Source organism: Tigriopus californicus, chromosome 5 (genome assembly GCF_007210705.1).
Source record: "Tigriopus californicus strain San Diego chromosome 5, Tcal_SD_v2.1, whole genome shotgun sequence".
Lineage (NCBI taxonomy): Eukaryota > Metazoa > Arthropoda > Copepoda > Harpacticoida > Harpacticidae > Tigriopus > Tigriopus californicus.
This window is the reverse complement of record NC_081444.1, coordinates 16265616-16291713: the sequence shown is the minus strand read 5'-3', so window position 1 is coordinate 16291713 and position 26098 is coordinate 16265616. Positions and strand designations below refer to the sequence as shown.

Here is a 26098-nt window from a genome sequence, read left to right as displayed (position 1 = left end):
TAAATGTCAGTTTTGATTTATGAACTTGGGCAGTGGGAAATCGAACAGAGCGCTATTTTCTTGCCAAGCCATAAACTATGACAGATCCTTCAGAAGAGGGCCAAGAACTTGAAATTCGTACAAAAAAGATGATGATGCCCGAGAGGGATTTCGTTCGATACACGAGGCATAATTGAATTTCAATTTTGAATAGAGCGGATTACCAATGTCTCTCTGGTCTTGGCTCCCTTCCCTTCGTTCCAATCCTGTCCCTTTCTCTTTTGCTGTGTGCATGCTGAGGATTTGAGCGGATCACATTTTAATTTGAAAGTGGAACATGAGCGAGGCATTCAAGACGTATTTTGGAGCCGAGAGCCTCATTTTCAAGAGAGCGTGTTGTCACCACGGAAACGAACGACATTTCTTTTTTGATTATTACTCGAACCCTTATAATCCGACTCTCGCCAAGGGAAGGAAGACCAGGAAGCACGGACGGAAAAGCAAAGGAAAACCTTGGGCTGAGTTTTTAGCTCTGGTTCCCATTTATTAGACTGACTCGAAAGAAAGGGTGGATCCGTTCGATTCCAACTCTCCTGACTAAGGTTTCTCCCTCGTTTTCTTTCTCCCTCTCGATCCAGGACGAAGTTAGTCATAAGCGAACAATGGAAAATTTATGCGAGGAATTTTTGCCAGTAGTGCCATTTTTGGGGGAGGTGCTTTGGTACTTCCACTAGTGTACTTTTAGATCTACTCTTCCACAAGAATGGTCCATTTCGAAAGAAATGCGACGCCACCTTTTAGCGGAGATCCCTTCTCGTCTGTGGGATCCTCACAATGAAAATCTGGCTCTCTACCATGATAAGGTTTCCGCCGTCAAAATCCACATTTATCTACGTAAGGTAACTAGATTACATTAATCCACAACTATAATGTTAGGATTTCACATAGGGGAAGCCACATAGGCTTGAAAGAGTTTACGATTGGTATAAATCCTAGATTACGGGATAGAACGCTTTGGCATAGAACTCGAACAGAAACATCGACACGTCTCGAATCTACATGCACACATAGTACATAATGTAGACTGGGTTCAGGTGCATCAATCAAACTTGAGATCGTGATGTTAGTGTCTATGAGTATGCAATAGTCTGGAAGACAAGTGTTGCAATGATAAAGGTAATCATTGGAGAAAAAGTGTGAACAAAAGCTGGGGCTTGTGATTGAAGAATGTACTTCTGGCTTACAATAACTTTCGGAATAATCGAATGTTCTCCGCCACACTAAAAAGGTATATTGCTGTGTTTCAAAGGAGGCATAAAATTCCAGGAGCTTGCTTTTTCGTTCTGTCCTGGACGTTAGGAGACAACCGCAAAATAATATTTCAAATCCCTCATAAGCAGAACCTATCCTACCTACCAAAGGCACCTTTTCTCGAGCCTGATCCCATGAGAGAAATTGAAACCCATCTTTTCCCGTCCTTGACAATTGTTTCAACTTTTCTCGCATTTTAAGGCCTCTCTGCAACCAACTGGTTCCCCCCCCTCTCTCTCTCTCTCTTTATGTCTAATCTGTTCAAAGCCCGGAACTGTCGCATTCATTTACATTCCCCTCCGACATTCTAGGCCCCATTCCTAATGCTCAATGAATGGCTCCGCGGCTCCATTTGGGCAGTAGCCGCGGAAATGAACCAGCAGTATGGGCATGGTCCACCAAATAATCGGCAATTGAACTGTGCGGAATTGTCATGAGTAGGCTCAGCCAAAATTTGCACAAAAAGATGGTCTGTTTTATGAAAATATTTTTAAAAAATGTTCCAGTTTGCACAAAAAGTGCAAACAAGCCTACCAAAATGTTCTCGCTGACAAAGTTGAGGAGGGGGGCTTCAGAGGTTACCTTTCCCTTTCAAAGCAAATAGTGAGGGAATAGGAAGGTTTTATCATCAAAGAATAAATCAGTTCTTCCCTAAGAAATATCTAGATATGTCATAAATATAGACCAAGTCAGAAAGCAGTTTGAGCCAAAAGCCATCGAACATTCAACTCGTGGAAAATGGTAGTAAAAATATTCGCGAGACTTCGTCTATGAAGTATTTAGGAGTGCTCTTCCAATATAATAAGCAATGAAGCCTTCTCTTACTCTTCGGGCTCCTCCATTGTTTAATCTGCTTGACATTCAAGGGCTCGTCAGATCCGACATCTCTAATTCATTGGTGAATCAAATGCTACCTACATTTATCACCATGAGTTGTACAAGAATTACAGATATTCCATTTTGAACGACGGTGAATAAATTTTGTCAGGAAGTCAGCAAAAAATCTGTTTAACGAATTTTTTTTAATGAAGTCGTTTTCGTGATCATAGTAGTTGTAAATAACTTTTTAGAATTTCACCAATATATGGCGCCCTAGGTGGAGCAAGCATGGCAAAATGATAACAAAAGTAATTATACTTTGGCTACCACATTGATGCTTCAGATCTTACTTATCATTTCATTTCAAGCCACCTGATGCCTGATGATGGCCAAATGGAGCTTTAAAGTCTTTTGGTTGTCGTGACTAAATGAGATTTAAGAATTGACTAACGCGGTGACAAATGGAGTTTCGTGGCACCATAAAACCACCTTATGTATTGATTGTGTCAGTGAGCTTTAGAATGAGTCTCATGTTAAAAGGAGAAGAAAGGTACACAAATGAAACAATATCTTGTGTCATAGCTCACATAAATTAGATGATGGAAGAAGGTCAGAGCTATTTCAGTATACAAGAGGGAATATCCATGTGGGCGGCTGCTATCATGTCTAAAGTATTCAATGTCTTTTTGTTTTCTAGTTTTGTGACAAGACGTTTACAAAATTTCGAGCAAGAGTTAATCTCAAAACAAGTCTTCAAGAAAATTAAGTTGATTTCACGACGATCATCATTAGAAGGCGGACTTAAAAAATTTCACACGGATTTTTTCCACAAATATTGTTGCTTGAAATGGATAAAAAAAATTCGGAACACTGTCAAAATGCCATTGGTTCATGAATTTTGACCTGGAAAACACTATAACACCTACTTAGCACATATATATTGGTTCAAAGATTTTTGATTGCGTCTGTTACGTTCCCAAAATGAGAACAGCAATAAAAAGATGTAACTGACGCAAGATGATTCCACATTCAACAAATATTTTTGATTGTGATGTTTGAAAATAAGTTCCATAACACAATCGAATTGGATAGGGCCTCAATGAGTATGTTTTTTGACTTGGAAGCTTTATGCATTCCATCACGAAGGAATATGCGAAAAGGTAATGAATTAGGTTAGAATTCAATTTAGGTTAGGTCCAGAATATCCTTCAGTGCAAGGTTAATAATTTGTCGAACCGCACAAAAAATGATTTTTGGACTTTTTAGTGTTCCAAGTGCCCATATAAGAGCAAAAAGTAAAACAGTTTGGAACAGTCGGAAAAGGGTTACAATCCTCCATTAGGCTTAAAATTCTCATGAGCCATAATATTATGGGAAAGGGCTGGTGGAAACGATCCAAGGCATTTCTGAAAACATTCTTGATTCTTTAATACCCTTTGACCGTTGGGATCATGAGTTGTACAAGAAGCTTCTCCCTATACCAAAATTCAACTGACCTTGTTTAACCTGATTCCCTCTAATCGTTGTCGGGAATACGTTTCTGTTGTTGATCCAGTAGCATCATTCAAGTTTGACCGCGACAATTTTTAGCTAACATTCCAGATCAACCTTACACATAAGGGCTAGCCAGATCTGCCAACTCAAACTGGTCGATCAAATATCATATAAGGATTGATAATGACCAAAATAATGACGAGATATATTTTACTTCTATAGAAATGGAGATCACATACCCTGTAGTTGTTAGTAAAGGCCATGAAAAGCCAAACCAACAAAGTAAAAATAGGCTTGGATTTCACTTGGTACTTGAGTTCAATCAAATCGGTCCGTCTTGTCGGAAAACTTCGGCAAGATTGTTTTGCATTGTGTTGTGTATGGTCATGAATGGCATGAGCACTGTCCTTTTCATTTCACTCGATTGCTCTTCATTCCGTTTCAGCGAGAGGTCGTGGAGCCCAATGTGGACGAAATCTTCAACCGATTAGATACCAATCGAGATGGCGTGGTGACCATCGACGAATTCATCCATGCTTGTCAGACAGTAAGTTGAACTGGGTCTATAATTAACTTTAAGTATGGTCTAACGCATCTGGTTTTACAATTTTACTGCACGCCATGAACGATTATATTACAATAACTGCAAAATTTCAAATTTCCGACCCCAAAAGGCGTGATTGAAAGTGCAAGAAAACTTTCAAAAGTTAATTCAAATCAGATGCAAAGGACCTTTTGATGACGTTACCATATTGGTTTTTTGTGTTTTGGGGGGCTAGGGTCGGAGTCAGCGAAGCTAGTCATCACATCTATGGTATCTTACTACGATAGGCAATGACATAGTACATGGAGTACGTCAGGACCGAAATGGAAAGCTGTTGGAAAGTTCGCTAGAAGCATTTCAAACTCAGATCACTGAGGGCAAAAAATTGAATGAGCTAGCACCACGTTGGTAAGATCTTACCAAGGTGGTGCTAAGCAAGTCATTTTCTGCCCACGTGGTACTGAGTTTCAGGACCTCATTGCTTTTGACGCAGACGTTCAATTGAGGTCAAAATTGGCGAACGCTTTTTGAGCTAACTAAAGTTCAACTTGTGTGAAGGAAAATGCATTCGGTTCATCTGGATAAAAATCACGTTTCCCCCACCCCAACGTCTCTGTCCAGTGAGACGTCGTCCTGGGTATCAGCTTTGGTTATCAGTGACTGAGCGCGTAGTTAGCGTCTAAATGCTACCTTGAGAAACGTCGGGGAGGAGGATCGAACCGGGGACTTCTCTCTTGTTGGGAAACAACGCTAGCTATAACGCCACGTCGCCTCGAACGTCCTTAATTCCATTTACGAAAACAAGATTCGTTGCCGAGGGCGAAAGGTTTTAGCAAAAAAGAGTGTGAAAGAAAGCAAACTACAAATAAAGTGCAGAGTCTAGAAAATCCATCAAAACGATTGATTTGCGTATTTCTACAGGAACCCCCAGCAGTTTAAAAAAACAGGAAAAGTTGGCGCATGAAAAATGTTAAACGATTTGTGATTGTTTCAAAGGAACTCAGTTTTAATCCAAATTGCATTGTAATCGATTTTGTGGGAACCCTGTTACACTGTATAATTGTTCATGATTGTCTAAGTCAGATTTCTGTCTTAGATGGATTACGATCCATTCTGGGTTCATGGGTATGCAATGAATACTTCACTTTTCTCTTTTTCAATAAGACCCAACATTTGTTCACGAAGGTTTACTATTTTCTTTTTCTTCGATCCTAAAATTGCAAAAAAACGAAAAAAAAGCGAAAAAGAGACGAATTCAGCCAAAACTGTCAAAGACATGTCACGAATCCGACCATGTAATAAAGTGACGCTTAAGAAGTTGTGAAATTTTTCAAGTTCTCTCTCATTGCAATCAATCCCTGGTTTGTCAGAACGCAGAGGAAGCAAATCAATGCGGGAAATTATGTTTCACAATATTTGCTTGTTTTACTATTTATTTTATCTTATTGTTCCGACTGACAAGGGCTCAACGGTATTTATTTTGCTATTAGGTAAGTCTCATCTATGCTCTCAAGGTTTTGGATGACACTAGGAAAAACTCAAGGAATCATTCTCATTCTATTGAAAATCCGTTTTTTTCTTGGAATTAAAAAGAAATCAAAATTGTGCAATTGAAATTTAAAAAGTAACCATGTATACGATTAAAATGTTGTTTGACAACTTGCTGTTTATCTCAACAATGTGCAATTGGAATGATTTTCCTTTCATGGAGATGGATTCTGAAATGCAAAAAAACGCCAGAGGAGGCATCCAAGACAGGCTCATGAAGTTGCTCTTAGACTAAAGCTACGGTTAAAAATGAGCCTGATCAAAAACACATTTGACTGAAGTTAAATTACACTCTTTGACCGATGAGCTTGATGAACCACTTCGAAATAGGGCTTTATTATAGGAAGTTAATCAAAAGCACTGTTGAAAAGATCTATGCCTTTGGTGATTGCTTTGCTCAGTTGTCTTTATTAGATGATTAATTGGACTTTTTCCCCCAGGTTTCACCACAAAATGCGATTGGGACATTCGAATGGATGGCTTATTACATGAGAGGATTACTTACGAGGAATTTTTTTGAATAGCTTATAAGCCACATGAAAAAAAAATGAAAAGGATTTTGAAGGACTGAACCTGATGTAGTATTTAACCATACCATCGTTGCTGAGCTCGATTGCCATCTTTGACCTCCTAATCGTGACTGATGCGTCGTCCGGAGACGTACAGAGACCGTCTGAATAAGAAGCTAACTTCATGATTTTCAACTTTGTCATAAACATGAATTAGGGCGGGAAAATTTGGGTTCATTATTAGCAACGATATGAGATCACGCCAACCCCACTGATGGGAATCCTTTCAGTTCCGGGGGATCTATCCCATCATTGACTACATGCAAGAGACTCACCAATAGCGTTTGCCTCAAATGTCATTCTTCACTGGATTTTCACCCACCGTAAACAATTGCGTGGATGTTGCTCGAAATCTAATCCCCCGTTTGTTCCATATGATAAGAGTGAATGATTTTGCTGCCCATAAATCAGGGGTTACAATGAAATCTACAGTAGCAGAGTTGAAATTACGGTGAAAAAGGTTATTGAAGTGTAAGGGAATACGAGTAAAAGATGACTTTTGTTCATGATTACGATCCAGTTGTCGAAATTGGGCATTTCCTCCTTATTGATATTAGCGTATTTATGTAGAGATCTTCGACAGCGACACACATGACCGAAATGGCCTTTCCTAACGCAATCAAACCAAGTGACATTTTAAGCCCGACATTCAGTCTGAGAGTTATGCTCGGCTTTGACACATTTGTTGCATTAATGTTTAAAAGGTGGTGATCTGTTCAAAGTTCACTTCGGTTGCAGCTACCTTTTGGACGGTCGGGTCAAGGTCGTGACCCTAACATTGGTTCCGGCCACGAAGGCTATTGCAACCGTGATCAAATTGGAAAGCTGCGGGGTTTTCGATTCCTAGAGTTTTATGAGGAGATCCTCCTCACTACGACAGGAATTCACTGTGTACGTCATTAACCTACATGTTCTCAATGTGAACCTCATCGCGTACCTTTTGCCGGTAGGCGACAAAGCCACGGACAGACTGGACCTTTGCTTTCCTACATAGAAACCAGCGGATGGAGCGTTGAAAGAGGGAATTGAGTTCGAGCTATCAATTCTCAAGTGCCCTGAAGCAAGTATTCATTGTCTTTAATGGCACTCCCGACTATTGATGAATTAGTCTCCACACAGGTCAATGATAATATTTGTCGTTGGTCCATCCCGAAAGTGCCCATATTTGATTAAGCACGGTAGGATTTGAAGATTTACAACCAAATGCGCATTTCTGGGTCAGTAGTCGTGGACGTCAACGCCGGAGGGTTCATCTCAACCTGCATTTTAAACTTCCGTGTGTGGGTCAGGCAATGAGTCTGCACTATTCATTATGATGGCCGAGAGCCAGAGATCCTTTTTACAATCTTTGTTGTTTTGATCAGGGAACATTGGACTTCGAGGCTGGGCGTTGGTAAATCATAACCGTTGGAAGCAGTTCAGACTGACTAGACTTCGTCATGTATTATTATTAGAGAGAGAAATAGGCGAGCAAACACGGGAATATAAGTCCAACAGGAGAGTGATTTGTTATTCTGGAACAGCTGAGATTCATTAATTGAACAAGCTAAATTCATCATACTCGGGAATGATTCCACGTACGTACGTTGGAATTACAAGAAAGGATCGAAAAGGAAAAAAAATCGACCTTGTGGAGGTAGCGATCAGACCAACGAATAAACGGGACATTGGTGTATTGAAAGTGTAATGTGGAATTGGAGAAATCTGAATAATCCCTATGGACAATGGAAACATAGAGAGAAGTAAGCTATTGCATTATGACAAGTAAGATCATAAGGTACCACGGCATGAAGGAAAAATACATATAAAATTGAATTTCCCACAGACGATTCTGCCCATACCCAGCGGCTCCTTCATCAATATCCTACCAAGTCCATTAAAATTCAGGGATACATTAGTAATGCCGACATTACTTTTTAGGCTGAATATTTCTTTTTTCATTGCCTGGTTTTGAGCGATTTATCATATGAAATACTTAAGTTCCCAGGACAAATGTGAGATGCAAAACGTATGTTACTTCAGAGGAGACACTCACTGCCTCATGGATGCACTGTATTAAAGCATTACATATACAATGGTACGAGCGCGTGAATGTGTCGAGGAGCATGGCTGAAGATGGATGATGTCCAATATTTGCGAGGCTGATTAATGGTCCAAGCACGGTAACGAAGGAAATTGGAATATTCCGATCGATTCTTTTTGAGAATCAAGATCGAACGTAACTCCAATCTGACTCACTCCCAACCAACCAGTGAAGCAGACAACCAGACAACCAGGCACAGCAGAGAGTGGGCCTAAAGGTCTTCTTGGCTCAGTTTGGCCCGATCACGACCGAGGCCAGGATTTCACAGAGTCCACATGCTTGCTTGCTTGCTAACCGTCTTCTCTGTCTTTCCTTCAGAGCAAAACTGTAGCCTGAACAACAGGGAGCTCGTTCACTCCATTGATCCATGTTTCATGTCGTCAATGTGTCACTTGTTAGATCCTGTTCCATCCTTAACCAAGCACAAAGGGCTCGTTGCTCCGGAATAAAAAAAAGAAGAACCATCCTCCTCCGCCTGATTGGAGCCCATCTGACGGGCCTTCTTTTTCTCACTCGAGGCAACTCAAGAAAATATCGGAGGTGATAGATGAAATGTCAACGCAAGCTCATAGCACCAATCTGCCTTCCATCACACTGATGGTTATTGTTGCTCCCACACTCACCCACAGTACAGTAAATGTACTTGGTAATGTAGGTAGCACTAGTCGTAGCCTCTGTGTGATTGTAGTGCAGTGGCTATTGTATTGTGGGTGGAGTGAATGAGTGTGTGCGTGCATGCGTGCGTACGTGCGTGTGGCAGTGCATCCATCACCACTGTGAAAGTGGTGTCACCAGAGTACTAATAATGAACCAAGAATGGATGTATGGGGGTATTCAAACCTGGAATGAATCCGAGCCAATTGAACAATGAATATAGCACATTCCACTCATTGGACGACAATGTACCAGAGGCTTGTAAAGTACGCACGAACCACTTCACCATTGTTTTGACAATGCAGGTTGTGTTTACTTGCTTGGTTGCCTTCTTGTTGGGACAGAAACGATACCGTGAAACTTTGAAACGGGGCAATTATCCCTACCCTACTTTATTTCCCAAGCACGACCTTCGTCGGTATTACAGAGTACATAGGGTGTTGTTATATTCGGGTTGTGGGACAAGGTGGAAAATGTTTTCCTATTGATTCCTTCCAAGCATGATATTCCTTGTTTTCATTTTTATCATAATTGCAGTATTGTCGGAGAAAAATACACCTACTCGTACTGGGTTATTAATTGATTTTATGTATTTCGGCAAAGAAGGCTATAAATAAGACGGAGTCCTGAGGAGCAATTTCCGCCTGGTTCCAATTTGATCTGATTATACGTAAGCCCCTGTCAATTGGTTGGCGTGACATTTTGCTATTGAGTGATCCCAAGTTTCTGTTTACCTTGGGCTTTGTTAGTGAAGGTCAGGGCTCGGGAGTCGTGACTTCTTCTACAAAAAACTTTACTGCTCGTAATGCATTCTTCCTGAAGTAAGTGCAGGCCGCTTTAACTTTCGTCTAACCGTACCTATGCGCTATCGTTGACATGACATCAGATACGGCATAAGATAAGGATTGGCAGAGCATAACCTTCAAAATCGGAAATTTTCTTTTAAATCAGTGGAGTTTTGAACATTGGCCTTGACAAGGCCAGAAGTGACTCGCAGTTTTTGAGAACTTGTGCAATATGCCCTTCCAACTCCGCTGAGCAATCCTGAGGAAGGATGAGGAATTCACGTCCTTTTGGCCTTTCCTAGCACAACTATAATAGTCTTTCCTTTGTACTCACTTTTCTAATAATATTATTGGTGGCAAAAATTCTTAATGCATTGCCGTTTCACATGTCATGCGTTTCCTCCGAGTGTGTTTGGAGCATGACGACCATTGTACATTTGTGAACAAAATAAGGTGTAACGGATTTGACGGGTTCCTTGAAACAAAACCAATAAGGGCCCTTATTTGCAACGTCACACGGCCCAAAGAAAACGGGAAGAGGCATGGTAGATGGCTACATAAACTGCTCTTGCCTTGCCTTGAACGCAATTTCTTTTCCGGACATTATGTGACCCGAGGCACTAATTGAAAATAAGATTTTGATAGAATTAGTCAAAAACAACACAAACGCATTATAATTCAATAACAAGAAATTGGCCCAATCGACCCTTTATTTGGTAGAGGCTGAATGACAAAGCGCCCTCTGGAGTGCAGAACGTAAAACGTAAAACAGCAGCGTAAGGATGCTATAGATCTGATACCCTTAGTCGTTTTCTTGAAACTTTCAAATTTTCACCTAACAGTTTTACAATCTATGCCAAAAGATATTTTCAAAGTAAGAAAAGACAGAGAACTTCTCAAAAGCTTTGAAATTATATTAATCGTAAAGTAAAATATATGCCTTGTGGTGTTAATAAGCATAAGTGCGATGTGTCAAACTCAAGGTACCGATTCGTCGGAGGATGAACCACTGGAAAATGGACAAGGATGTTAGGGTTTAGAATCAGTTTTTTGGATGCGACTGAAAGCAATGGTTTTTTTTTCATCGAACGAGACTGCCCCTGGTCAGTCTAATTATGCATTTGAAATTTCATGTTGTTATGTCCCTAAGGACACACCCCTAATCCAATTTACACGGAGGGTTATTTATATCTTCACGTCCGTTCTATTCAAGATCAAGAATAGGAGATAGAGAGAGAGCAGGACAACTGAATATGCGCATGTGCATACAATACAAGTACACACCACAGGCCTTTCGAACCAGTGGGTTAGAGGTTATAACCGCTCAAAGCTCAATACGTAAAAGGGAACAGACTGAATGATTCATCCCTCTTCTAGTAAATAATTACCACAAGAGAGCCAGCCGCATTCATTCTGTGAAAGGTTATGTAGTGAGCTTTGAAAGGGCAGAACCTTTAATCCAATCGTTCGATTGAAGTGAAAATAGAAAAACGTATGTAGTTGAAGCGACCAGAGCCCAGTTCTTTAAAGCCAAGGAATGAATCTTAGATCGAGAAAAGATCCAACTTATGTGGCATGGTACGACCTTTTCTCGATCGAAGATCCACTCTTTGGCTTGAAAAAAGTTCTCGTCCATCTACCAATGGTTCATGATAGTAGGAGTAATGGCGCAAATTGTAAATATAGTTAGCCAATCGGAACCCCAAAATATAAATCCAAAGGCGTCGGCTTCTTGTTGTCCCAATTGATGAATACAATGATTTGATCAGATTGAATCTCCAGTTTTCATAAAAAGGGATTATTGAAAAAACTAACACCATACCACGAATGATCCGATTTTTATCCAAAGGAGATTGGTAGCCTTCTGATGCTTAGCCACCGGAAGATTGAGTCTTGAAAATCCAGATTTCGGCCGTCCGTCCGGTCTGTTCTAAAAGAATTTATTGCATTTCCATGAGGGTCTCCACTTTCTAATGGTTTGAGGATGAACACTGAAAGGCTCACCAACGTTCCTTTGTCTTTGCCGGCCTTCAGGATGCCCTTAGCCTTGGTTCTGACCTTCAGACTGCGCTCACTTGAATTTTCAGACATTGTTTTAACGGCACTTTATCAGAGGGCTACCCATTGCCTCCAGGATATCGTTAAACTATTTGTAATACGTCATTAGGTTCTGAACAATTCCTCTTAATGAATGCTTGTGGTTTAATGTCAAAAAAATCTTCGACTAGGGAGAAATGTTATGAAAAACAGCCATGGAGGCCCTTAATTTCTTTACACCCTGTAGTCCAAATTTAGATGGCCCTGAAGTAGTCAGATTGGGCGAATTTGAATGCTGTTAATGATTCAATTTTATCTGCTTCCAGGATCCCACCATTTCGTGCTCGCTGCAAAACTTCGATTCCAGGCTGTGATACCCACCGATCCCAAACTTGAACCAGAATCAAGAACCATTTTCGTCGTGACGTCGTTCTGACTTGTCACCGGGCTTTACTTATTGAACTGCTTCTACTACACCGCTCACCCCAACTGATATCGCCTTCGGTTTTTAACCTCCATCCATCAGCCATAATCAACGTTCTTCTGTCCCTTGGTGGTCCATTTTTCACTGCCGATGAGTAATCGTCGGGTCTTTGATCTTTTGGACCAAGAAAAAATCCTCGGAATGATCGTTCCGGCTCAACGAGAACAAATGATTCCGTAACTGAGAAAGAAAACCCGGAGCTGCCTCAAAGTACAAGCAGAATTAGGATGGCAGAAGTGACCGAGAATGTTCCGCGTGTTAAGTTCCAATTCATTCATTCCAAAATCTCCCTCCGAAAGAGCTCTGGCAAACACTCTACTCCCAAACAGACCGACACAACTAAGTAGCACCGCAGATGGCTCCTGATTTCCTTGCTTCTACTCCATTGAAACACGCCCATTTCCCTCCAGTTTTGCGGAGTAAAGGCCCCAGAATTCCATGGGAGCAACAGTATCAGGCGCGCTTAGATTGTGTTATCATTTCTACATACTGATATTGTTTCTACACTCAGTCTTATTAGAGCAGTATTCTCCCATTCTCTGTGCCAATGAAAACCTGTTTGAGGTAGACTTCCTTCCTTCGGACCACAACTACATAATCGATCTTGTTTGATTCCGTTGTGTCGATCCCTGGTCGCAGCTCTGTTTTTCGTTCGTTCATTCGCTCTTTCATTCATTTCCAAGCGTTCCAGAAATACAACATTGTATATGCTACCTTCTAAGTTGTCAGCGTATTTTCGTTCCTCACGGAGCAATTAAGGCAATAAAGTTTTGGATGAAAACAATTCACATTGGCTTAGGGGAGTTCTAACGTAGACTTTCGTTCTCAGGTCAGTGGGAATAATAACATTGTCCTGAGAAATTTTCCCCAAATTTCTTAAAAGCTGACTTTAATCTGCAAGTCGAGTAAGAATGACTAAACTCAGGCTAACCGTGATTGCAAGTTCATCTTTTGCTTTTTATTTACTGTTAACTTTACGGAATACTTAAAACTTATTTGGAGGAATAGTAATCATGTCGTGCCATCTCGTATTATCATTAGTGGATAAGAAATGTATTTTGCGTTCTTTACGCGTGTGAAGTGAAGGAAAAGCGGGGAAAACCGAATTTGTTGGCCTGATTTTGGCCTTTGTCATCGCATCCTGTAAAGATGCTGAATAACGCATCTGTATTATCCTCTAGAGGAAGAGGAAAGACAAATATTACGACCAACCGTGATCTAACGAAATTTTCAATAAACGAAAGAGTTCGCCAAAACTGAAATCTCAAACAAATATCATTTTGAAATTGCTGTGAGACCATTTTTATAACAATACTCAATCTCCAAATGATGTTTGCTCGAACAGCATGGTGTTTTAGAATAATTAACAAACATTGTTCAAGCTTGGTGCAGATCGGCTAGGCACCTTGTCTACCTATACCTTTGTCTCATTGAGTCATGTCAGCTTCTTGTTTTTTCGCGGTGGTTTGAATCACTTTGCATTCCTTATTGAAGCCTGTTGAAAATGGATTAAGGCCAATTTTTTATTTTTGTGGCATGATTTCGCGAATTTTGCTTTCATAGCAAAAAAAAAAAACTCGTGAATGGCTTCGCAAATTTTGCTTTTCCGTTCAATGAAATTTGGTCCAGAAATCAGAAACTCTGTCCCCAGAGTGACATTGAAATGCTACCACATAAAAGAGAAACACATTCATGGGTTGGGATCAGTTTGTTCTTCAGCGAAGTTAGTTTCATCTTTTTGGTTTGTTTTTTCACGGGCTTTTCTGACAGCTACTAGGAATGTAATCCCCAGTAGGTCTAGCACTATCACAATGAAAGTTAATATCTAGTCTATTTTGTGCCTTTAAGCTCAATATGATAGGTGGTCTACCAACTAGTTTGAGTTGGAAGACTGAGCAAGCCCATAATGTAGTTTTTTATTAATTTTTTTTTTTGCGGACTGCCATACCGCTACTGGGATTGGAATCCAGCAGTTCGAGACGAAGTTGGGACAAAGCTCATGAATGCTTTTGAAGACGTACAGTATCAGATACCTTTTATACCTTCTCTGAACACTGTACAGTCCCAACTCTTTTAGTCTCTGCCAATACGAGAGCTCTCTCATTCCTGTGATGTTCCTAGTGAAACATCTTTGGACTTGTTCGACCTTTTGTAAACCTGCTGAACTCATTGGAGCCCAAATGGGTGAAGCATATTCAAGATGTAGTTGAACAATCGACTTGTACAGAGTTAGCATCTTGATGCTCTCTCTGGACTTAAACGTGCGATATATCCAACCACACATTTGAAAAGCTTCACCCACCTTCAGCTGGATATGCTCATCGAGCTTTCCAATATTTTGGAGGACTACACCTAAATCTTTCATAGTTAAGACCTGCTCTTTACTTTCCATTATCTACGAGTGGAGTATTTAAAAGAGTTGACCCAAACGTCATTGAGCGGAATTTCATTCCGTTCAAGGCCATATTACTCTCAGTGAGTAGATTCGATCTAAGTCCTTTGCAAGGCTAGTGAAATCCTGGCCATTCCTACCAGAAAATAACTTTGTATCGTCAGCATAAGAAGAGAGATTGGCAGTAATACTAAGCTTTTGAAGCGGGGTAACGAATATCATAAAAAGGAGGGGCCCTAAGATGGAGCCCTGGGGAACACCTGACTTGACATCATGTATGTCACTAAGGGATCCCTCAACCTTTACAATTTGTTTCATATCCTGAATGAAGCTTCTTATCCAATTGAGAACCTTGCTTTGGATCCCAATGTCATGAAGTCTATTCAACAAAAGGCCATGATCTACTTTATCAGAGGCCTTGGCAAAGTCAAGGTAGGCAACATCAACTGATTCGTGCCTTTCCAGTCCCTCAATGACTCGCTCTAAATGCTGAATCAATTGGGTAACCGTGCTAAAATATGCTCTGAACCCGTGCTGGCTAGGAGGAAGGACTTCATTGACCTCAAGAAATGCAACAAGTTTGGACTTCATGATCTTCTCAAACACCTTCGCAATATTCGAAGTGAGAGAAATTGGCCTATAGTTACTGGGGAGCGACTTATCCCTCCCTGTAAAAATTGGAATATGATATAACTGCAGAGAGAAAGGAAACTTGACGTGATCCAAGATGTACAAGAAAACAAGTGCCAGAACTTTTGAGTATCTCATTAGAAACTGTGATGTCACACCATTAGGACCAGGAGAACTCGAAAACCTCAAGTCTCTGATAGCCTCCAAAGTATTTTGATTTGCGACCACAAGATCATCCAATCGCTCAATTTGACTTACATCGCCAATCTCAACAGACTCGTCATGATAATACTGAGCTGTTACTTCTAAACTCAGTGGAGTTAAAAAGATATTTGAGAACTGATCTCCAAGTATGTTAGCCATAACCTTCACATTGTTAATGGCTTCACCATCGACCTCAAGGGGCCCTACATGGTGTTTCATCTTACTCTTTGCATAAAAGAAGAAAGCTCTCAGATTGGACCTGATTCCTTGACCCCTCTTCTCTGCTTTCAACTGGTCATTTTTCATAGAGGCCTGAATCTTATCCTGAATCAGAGAGATCTTTAACTTTAACTAAGCTGTTAAATGTATCCTTGAATGAATAAAGTTCAACGTTTTTGGGAGACTAGCCACAATTACTGGTTACAACTTATAACTATATATTTGATTTGATTCGATCTTCACACGGCATCGGAGTCAATGAGTACGTGGCAAGTCATTTGCATCTGAGCAGCCCGGGTACGGATCACTTCTGTCCCTTGTGACGCGTTAAGATGCCAATGGTTCCTCCAAATTCTCAGATGCAGCCTGTACTCGTCTTTGTAAGGAACTATGTACACGTCATTAGATACCTTTTAGACCCTCATCGTTTATGATTTTCCCTCTTTCTTTTCATTTACCCCTGAGCAAGTCCTAATGTTATCAAATACGTCTGTTAAAAACCTTACCTCTACCGAAGGATTAAGTCAAAAGTTAAGGCCTCGCAAAAGTCATAAAATACATCAGTACGCATAGGACTTCTCAAACTCGACAACGCTCCTCTTGGCCTTGGATCTCTACAGACTATTTCTAGAGGATAGGATAGGGTGGTATGCATCGACACTCCTCCGCAATGCCAGAAATAATGTTCGTTCCTGTAGTGCACTATTATTGACGACTTAAAGAAATCACTGGGTCGGAAATTGAGCAGTTATGAATATAAGTTCAGACTCAAGGCAAGATATTAACCTCAATAAGAAAATCAGACGGTATATCATTTAATTGCTCAACGCTTGGCCCTGGATCGTGTTAACATTGATTCCCGAAACATTTGTTTGATTGAACCTCTCATTGTATCTAAAGTACAAAACGGAAAATGTGAATAGCCAGAATCATTTGCAGGATTTAATACATTTATGATTGAGATTTTAGAAACAATAATTTCCGGTAATGGAATGAATCTTGGAGGGTTCATTGATTAATTCGGAATAAACTTTGGCGCAATTTTTTTCAAATCAGGATGTCAAGGGAATGCAGTAAATATTGATAGTGAAATCAGTTTGTGATATATAGGCATTTAATATGAAGACTCTCTTTCTTGTTCCGCGTTAGGCGGCACCGGGCATCCGGCCTGCTCCATTGGTTTATGGTTGTTAAAAAAATGAAACCTCAGATTAGGGTTGTCCAGTTGTTCTACACGTAAATACTCCACCATTAGGCATGGAGGAGTTAGGGTAGAGCCGACTTGACCTGCTTGTTCAGGTCACAAGCATGCTACTGTCATGGACGAAAAGCGTCTAACCCAACCTCCATTAGATGCCAGCTGCCGAGCTGTCATCTCAGAGGTCATTTTTATGACCATCGTATCATAATGAATATCTTTTCATGTACTTGGTATGTGTGCTACACGAATGGGTTTTTGGAAATCATAGTTTAAATTCCTTTTAGGTATGAAGTTGGGTTCTGAGCTAGAAATCAGTAATGCAATGAAATCAAAGTTGTTCCTTATGCTTGTGCCATCTCCTGAGTTTCTTAAGCATGGTTTTGGTCTCAAACTTGGCCAAGTTCATCAATCCAATAATATATTGTGGTTGTATCAAGTGCTCATTTGGAATAAAGTGATCGGTTTAGGAAATAAGAATTTTTTGTCCATGGATTAACCGTTACTCGTCCACTCCCAAAGCGGCCTTCACAATTCTGTTTCTCTTCTGGCAACTTAAGAGGAAAGAAACTAGAAGCTCCTCAGGCAATCTCCCTTGAAACCCCGTGAAAAATTTCAAGTATTAGCATGACTAATATTATGATGGGTGTTTTGTGATAACTAGGCAGTGGGTCAATACTTTTTAAAGAATGTGCTTCGATTTTTCACATCAAAATGCTAAATCAATGTTACTTCGAGCTCAAAGCTTATTCCTGAAATGGTTTCCTCAGAGAGAATTCTAAGCTCAGTTTTTTAATGTCTTTTCCAAAAAAACAATAACGCACAGGGATCATTTGCCTCTGCTTGCGGAACAGCTACAGCCTTGTTGACAATTTCTTTTTTTAAGCGTTCAAACTTTTACCTTAAACTTTTTTGAAAACGTCCTCGGTCTCCTACTTCTGTCTCATTCCCGAGGTATGATAAAGTGTCCAATAAATGGTAAAATAAAAAATATGTTAGCAGGTACCCACGCTGAATACTAAATACCTCCAAGAATTGAAGTCGTTTTCAATAGTTAAAGCAAAGCATACCGGTATTTGCAATATTTCCTTTGAAACTTCTTTCGTTCCTAACAAAAAAAAGAGGTATGCAAGAGGTTGTGCGTTCATTCAACTTACTTCTTCCGTCGAGGAATTTGATTCCTTTTCCTTTTGTCCACTTTCTCCTTTTTATCAGGGAATTAGTAACTAAATTCCAAGGAACGAAACTATAGTAATTCGTTCCTCTTTTCGAAAAAGGAACTGCAATTCCATTACATTTTTGAATTGTGTAACTGTAACGACCCTAAAACTAAAAGTTTTACTCGTTACTCGTTCCTTTTTCAGCTTGCAGAATGGACTTTCACATTTTGGTTATATCGTGACAGCTGAGGAAAGTTAAGGCTCAGCCCCTTGGCTTTGCATATTTTGGGGGGTATTTCCATACAGGATATTACGAACAAAGAAAGTTAGGGCAGACAATTGTGTTGGCTACTAGCGACTCTGGTGGTGTTCTTGGATTTGAACCTTGTTGCATTTGCTAGTTTATTGTTTACATCTTCTCAATCAACTTTAGTTGGACTGATGATTTGATCTAGTGCAGTTTTCAAGCAAGGAAAACCTATCTTTGACTTGAGCATGATGCATCAAATTTCCGAAGTCTCCACATTTCCACAACTTAAGGCAAAGGCTTCTAACAAGGAAGCTTTACCGACTTGACCATGTAAAATACTGTTGTTCCATCATGACTTTTGCGACACTTTTACAAACCTTCGACAATCATTACCCCATCCAGGGTCCTAATCTTGACTCCTCAACCATCACGATGCAATTCATTTTGAACAATTATGCCAAGATGAAGTGTCAATGCTCATTATTGAAAAATGCCGACACAAAGTCTTCAAATGTTTTTCCTCAGGACTGTTTCAGGCAAAAGCAAAATTTCTCGAAAGAAGTCTGGTCTTGCCTGGGTAAAAACCATAAGATGTTGGTCATCTGAATTTTAGGGAAAGTACCGAGTAACGCCATTACATTTTTATTTCAAGTAACGGTTGAGCAACGGATGTCTATTTTTGACCAAAGTAATTGTAACTGTATTTTGTTCCTTTTATTTAGGAACGACTTATGTCCTGCTTTTTAGGCAGACAATACTCTTTAAAACTTTTCAATGGGTTTTGTGTGTGATTACTGAACTGTTCATAAATTAAATGCCCATGATTGCTAATATGCTATTGGAGTGATTGTTTCCAAAAGTGAAAACATTGTTAAGGAGTAAATACTTTTTTTTTGTTGGTGAGAAACGTGGTGTATTCGTTGCTGACACTACTTGCAGTTTCTTGACCATTATATAAATTCGTTTTAATGCAATCCTGTCCAATGCCATCATATATCAGCATCTAACCATCAATCATTTTGACGATTTTTTATTTCTTTTCCGTAAGTCATTTTTACCACTGGCTGCCACTTTGTGCCACTTTGTGCCACTTTTAGCTAGCTACTCTCTGCCCCATTCTATCTTTCATTGGCGCTTTGTGCATTCCTTTGCCACCGTTTGGTACCAAATGGCAGAAATTGGTAGAAATTTCTTCAACGTGATCTTTGGTAGCCTCTTAAATGCCCATGGGGATGACCCTTATCATACGTTCGTTTAAATGAGTATGGAGTGCATGACTTCGCACGTTGTACTCTGGGAAGAGCAATTTGAAATCAGAAAATTTGCAATTGTCAAGACCGTTTATCTGAGCTTACCATGAACCACTGGAATATGGATTAGAAAACCTTTTTGATAATTAGTATTTTCATTATGAGTTAAACCATTGCATTCTTTTCAAATGAGATTGGCTTCAGGTTCTCAACAATTTCTTTCTTTAAATGTTATTTTCATCAAACTATTAGGTCAAAAATTGTAACATCTGAGGTACCTGGTACCTGAGGTGCTTTGACCAGATTAGTCCCTAACTCATCATCACATATCATCCTGCTCTTATCTCATTGCTATCATGTCTTAATTGACCAACCTTCCACTTTGTTCTGTTTGTTATGAAGTCAGATGACAGCTCTCTCGCTCGGCCTGCCTGCCATCTGATTTTGGGTGTTCCAATTGAGGGATATTCCCGCTTCTTCGTCACAGCCAACATTGATTATGACCTCACTTTCGGGAATGACCGCAGGTTCGCCCATTTAAGCTGTTAAGGCGGCAACTCATGCTGTAATTTAAATAGTGCAAAGAAGCTTGAACTAAGCTTCCCTGGGATCGAACCAGGATTCGCAAATTGGAAAGCGGATGCTCTACCAATACGGACTATCCCTATGCGTTAGATTATTACTATTGTTACTGAAGTGTTGACCCGCAGGACAAAAATATGATCGATTACAAAAAAAAACAACACGCCTTACTTGATGGAAAAATAACCTCTCAAAGATTACATTCAGAAAGCAACGTTTTCAAGGAAAGAATTTATCATGATCTCATTCACAACGTGTCTGTTCACAACGTACGCATTTGGTAGCCATGGCATCTTTTAGGTGACGCTCAAATTCGGTTGGAGCAATCTGCATTTGAGCTATTTTGAGATTAACTCCGATATCAACTAGTAACACTTCAATCTTTTGATACTTTGTATTAAGGTGCTTAGTAAGTGTGCTCCAAATTCCCCTTAAAAGGTTTTTGAAAATCATAATTTATATATATTCTGAGGTATGTAAGTTTTTATTTGATCTCGAAATCTATCCAACTTCGAAATCGAAGTTGTTCTTTATGAGAGGTAGAAAAAAAGCCAAGGTACGCTTGAGCATTTCCATTAAAACTTGCAACTCATTTTAACCACTAACCCTCTTTCTGCACTTTCTGCCATGTTTTGCTGACACTTTTTGTCTTTTTCCTCTCACAAAGTAACATAAATTCCTACCAAGCCGGTTTTTCGCTATGGCTGGCAACAGTGGCGGCTTCGACGGTGGAATCACATTGTACTCGGAAATTCACCATTAGAAGAAGCTATAAAAGGGTCAAACTTTGGCGAAATACTTTTAAGCCTACATCATTTTGAATTTGCTTCCACAAGGTTGCCATGATCTTGAGAACTATTACATCATTGGCGTTCGAGCCCACCGAACCCTGTTGATAGTTTATTGAAGCTTTGGAGGTCATGCTTATGGCCTAGGTTGATCAGGTACCAAATGGGGTCCAAAATGGGTCCAAAAGATTAAAAGTAGATTGTTACCCAAAATAGGTGTGAATGTTATGGCCAAATGAAACAGACCCACAATGAATTGATACAGATACTACAAGTTACTTGCTTACCTAACGAGTGTAAGTTGATGCTTTGGTAAATGGATATATAGTGTGTTTATTGCGATATTTTTGCCCGTCATTAAGTCACAAGTATTTTTTGATACTGATGTTGTTGTAAATATATTTTTAGGATCTCTGAATTAGAACTTGATGCCAAAAAGAGAGGTCCAATAAAAGTCAGGTGTAAGTTCAAAATTTGGATAATTGAAAACTCCACTGCTAATTTTCAGACGATACTAAGATTGGTCCATTTTGACACTCCAAGACAAGCAGCAATGAAAAATTAACCTTTCAAGATTTCTTGTCATTTTCTCTTTCTTGGTGGCAGAAAAAGCTACAAAGTTGTAGACAAAGGCAGAAAGTGGCGGAACATAGCCGGAAGATTATAAAAAAAAACTGACTGACCAAACAGAAAAAGATGTTTTTCAGCAAGAGATACGTTGATTTGTACATTTCTACAGATCAGTATTCTTAAGTGATTAGTTGTATCACGAAGACGGCTTATTTTAATAGAATTGCACTGGACTCAATCAAGGCTGTTTATGAAACTTAAGCGATAAAAAAGTCAGAAAGCTTTAAGAACCTACTAGTAGCTAGTACAAATTAACCACTTTTATCATGCCCTAGAATGATACTTGAATCCGCCAAACTCGAACTTCTCAATCGCCGAACTCAACACCCTCTTTCCTTTGAGCCGATCTGATTTCAATAAGTGGAAGCCAAGCTTGTACAAAATCAAACTCACTCTTTTCGTATCCCAATTCAAACTGCCTCTCAAGGCAAAAACAGGCTTTGATTGAACTATAAACTGCTTTTGAAAAAAATTCTTTTCAAAAAAATTGGACCATTACTATTTTTTGAACTGCAATTTCGTCCCTACTGCCCCGTTGTTAGGAGGACGACCCTTGGGAGAATCAAGGTCGACATAGCCTTTGAGACTTAAATCATTCTCCATCCTCAGTGTCTTGAGCAAGACCCCTTACCGTTGGTTGAGAGAGCTCCTCACTCTACGTAAAAAAACTATCTCCATGTGAACCAGTTGAGACGACAAACATCATTGGTGAGTTGGGCAATCGAATAAATTGTTTTTATTACCCACTTGTAGCCCTTTTGCTCCCACTTGGTTGGCGTTTGAATACAATGGATTGATTCTCGAATCGGACCGGCGAATGAGAGGCAATTACGCTTGATTTGGAGTCAATAAATGAGGTTTGAATCCGACTTTGGCACCTTCTATCGATGGATGGATGGATGAGCTTCCTTCTCAAATGGGGTAAAAACGAGCACTCAATTGTTTTCCACCCAAAAAGGGAGAAAGAAGGGCGAGATTTATGGGTGCATTCGACATTCGGCAGTAGTGGTGGATAAGTTGTGATTTGGGACTCAAGCTCAAAATGGATTCTTCGGACCAAAGCGAGCTAATTGGACCTGACGAGCTTCAACGAGTGCTATCAGACGATCTGGGATAAAAGGACGGGCTCTTTCTTTATTAACGACCAATGATGGATGGATGTAGTAAGACGCTCCATGCTCGATGCTTGTAGTCTGGATGGATAGGGGGATGGATCTAGGCATAGATCAATGGATGGATAGATGGACGGACGGACGGACGGACGGACGGACGGATGGATGGATGGATGGATGGACCTCTTCCCACTCGTCTGCTTCAACTGCTCTGTTGAGGGCACCAAATTGGATCGTCTTTGAATGAAAATTTCCCCCATCAGTCATGAATGGCAAGGTTGGATTATTAGCGGTGGATGTGTGACCAAACGATGGGGGAATTGGTAATCCATGTTCTGGAGCGCCGCCCTCATTGAAGTGAGTGCCTCATAAAGGAAGTATAGGTCATCATGGGTCAAGGACATGGCAGAATCATGCACGTTTGTCATAACTAGACTAAATCTATCAAATGAGTTAGGAAAAAAAACAAAATAATATTGGGATCCTAAGAAGCTCTGGAACAAGTTTTGATTCCGAATTGAATGACCAACTACATAATTGATGTGATAGGCCACAAATAGTGTTTTAGCCCTCCTTCCCAATCTCGCAACTTCGGCTCTATTGGAAGATCAGTTCTTAGGCAGAGAATCCGAACACATTCAAGTTTTAGGGATGGAAATGCTTTAAATGAAATTTATTCCAAAATGCGATGTATTATTACAAGTGCCTATAAACAGGCAAAATAATGATGAAAACAGTCATTCTTACAATGCTTTCAAAGGCACTTTCAGACAATAGGTTAAAAGGAAAACTTTAGTTCGCCGATCAGTCATTTTTAAAGTCTTTTCCAACTGAGGCAAAACTGCCTTACAAAAAAGAAAGCTGTGTAACCTATTCTGAAATTAATGTTTCAAAAAATGTGAAGTCATTTTCTGTTATGCAATGATGTGTTACAGAGGTATAAGCACAAATTTCAATAAAAATGGGCTCGATTTTCTATATGGATGAATTGTTTTGCACTTTTGTAGCAATAAAAGACGCCCAAAAGTCATTACTCAAACATCTAAAACAATATATGTCCTCCTTTTACCGAGGGTCATCATTTTTAATACTGTGAACCATTTAGAGTCTTTCATTTTAGTATTTGTCCACTTATTGCCCACTGCAGTGAATGCCTTCCCCAGGACTTCACTGCATAGTCTCACTGGGCTATTTACTTTTGATTGATAAAGTCCATAATGTCATGCATTTAGCATTTCCATTTGTTTCGCAAGCATTTTGCCAAATAAAGTTAGCCAATTTCCATTCACTGTGGACAAGGGCTATTTAAGCAGGCATACGTCTCCATTTGTTTCATCATTGGGCTTCTCCCATTGACGCATTTAAAAGAATAATGGATTTTTACTTATAATTAAAATGTCTTAGAATTGGACACGGGGAGTTCTAAAGAAAGGAAGAGAGCAGAATTGTTAGTTTTGTTGGGCTTTTTTTCCCTGCGAGAAAGCTTACCTCCTCGCGTTCAAAGCTAATACATATCTGCATCTCTGAGCTTTATTAATCGATACCAAGGCTAAATGCACGACTGAAAAGGGCCCGGTTATCGTAATCATTGCACCACATATAGTTCCAGTAAATTCCACCACAATCTACCAACGAACTAAATCTTATTATATTTTTCAAAGCCAAATTCATTGCCCTGATGGACTACGAAGGGCTCGCTTCCTGAGTTTGTTTTGTTTTCTGAGGGTGTTATTTTCCCCATTCCCTACCAAGCTCCCCGTTTTGAACATGAATTGGTTGGTCGAGCATAAGCATGGGGCACATTATGATTCTGTTTAAAAAAGGAAGCACAGCGAAAGGTGGCGTTTTGCATTTTTATATCCATTGCTCCCTTTTCTGTTTCATTTTTGTCATTTTTGATCGCATTTTTATGAACAGTGGTGTTCATAAGGCACTCACCTTTCAGCTTATGTTGCTTGAATGAGTCAATTGTTGTAAGGCAACAAATAGGAATAACATAATTTGGGAATTTGGGTGTAAAACCCAAAATCCAACCAACAAAGACAGCTCTAGTCAATATTTGTTTGACTGACGGCTTGTGTACTCTTGTTATATCTACATTGTTCAAAATCATGTACAGCCCAATCAATGACAGCCTTTTCCTGAATTCGAAAGACGGCGATGATGCTGTGAACACACACTTTGTGGCAATGAAATAGGTTTCATCTCGGAAGAATGACCCCAAGGTCCGTGCTGATGATGATGAAAAAAAAATCAGGTTTGTGATTGTGAAAATCCTCCGTCGGGATAAAACGAGGTGTGATCACTTTCTCTCCTTAAAGAAAAGCGAATTCATTTGTCAATCGGCCCGACCTATACGTAGGACCAAAAGGTAAAGACCCTCGAGAGAAACCGATTCCTCGCTTGGCTGTTGCAATCATCTGGTGTTTTCTATTTTAATGATTAGGTGTTAGAGTTGATAAAGATGACAATATATTTTAACGTTGGGGTTCTTGTCAGCGATGACTAAACAGTATGCTTTTGTTTCAGTTAGGTTTTATTAAACGCTAAGCGCCCAAATACTGGGTGATATTAATAAACACGCCTTTGACTTCGTATTTTTTAAACTGTTATCTTATCTATTTAACAAAAAACAATCCAGTGTTCTTGAGCGTGTGATGACTGATGAGATAAATTTGGCCCGATATACACGTCCAGATGACAATGTGACTCTAGGGATTTTGAAACGTGGCCAAAACTGGCGTGACAGAAAGAATTGCGTTTAGAGAGCGAACCACTCGACCAATTGACCAAAATCCTCTCACTCTTAAAATGTGAGTGGTTTAGCATTGCATTTACGGGTGACTAGATTCATCGAAGGAAAGACCAAACACAAGAGAGAATGGAGTGAGTGAACGAGAGAGAAAGAGAAAGAGAGGGAGTAAAGCACTTTAAATGCTAGACATTCCAAGCTCACATCCAAGACAAAACAAAAGGGCACACACACACACACAATTCACTCTTCATCACTTTGAGAACTTCTCCTCTTTGGGACACGATACGACGAAGGGTCAAGATTTTAAAAATCAAAGAATGATGGACACACACCCAAAAACGTTATCCACGAATTAACATTGAGTCTGCGTTTCATTGCTTCTCTTACACCTAGTACCTGGATCTCCCATTTGGGGTCGCAAAGATAACTCTAAATTGGGGCTGAGATAAGGCTTTGGCTTTGGTTGTGACCAAAGTTTTAGTTGGGACTCACAGTTCAGTCCGGAGTTTTGCCGTGTTTCCCTTGAAAATCGACCATTGGTGGGGAGCGCCTCACGTTATCGCTTTTATCAGTCCCTGTTGGGTTTGAGGCGTGCTTTTATCTGAAGTTTCCAAACCAACT

General features: G+C 39.9%; 1 protein-coding gene across 1 annotated transcript in view; it reads left to right on the top strand.

Annotated features, from left to right (window-relative positions):
- The window catches only part of LOC131881217 (Kv channel-interacting protein 1-like), a 44587-nt gene extending 31563 nt beyond the window's left edge, over positions 1-13024 (top strand). The window contains exons 6-7 of the mRNA XM_059228009.1: positions 4049-4150; positions 12150-13024. Of these exons, the coding sequence (XP_059083992.1) occupies positions 4049-4150; positions 12150-12197 (150 nt within the window). The 3' untranslated portion in view covers positions 12198-13024. The remainder of the gene's footprint in view (positions 1-4048; positions 4151-12149) is intronic.
- Positions 13025-26098: the final 13074 nt, after the last annotated feature.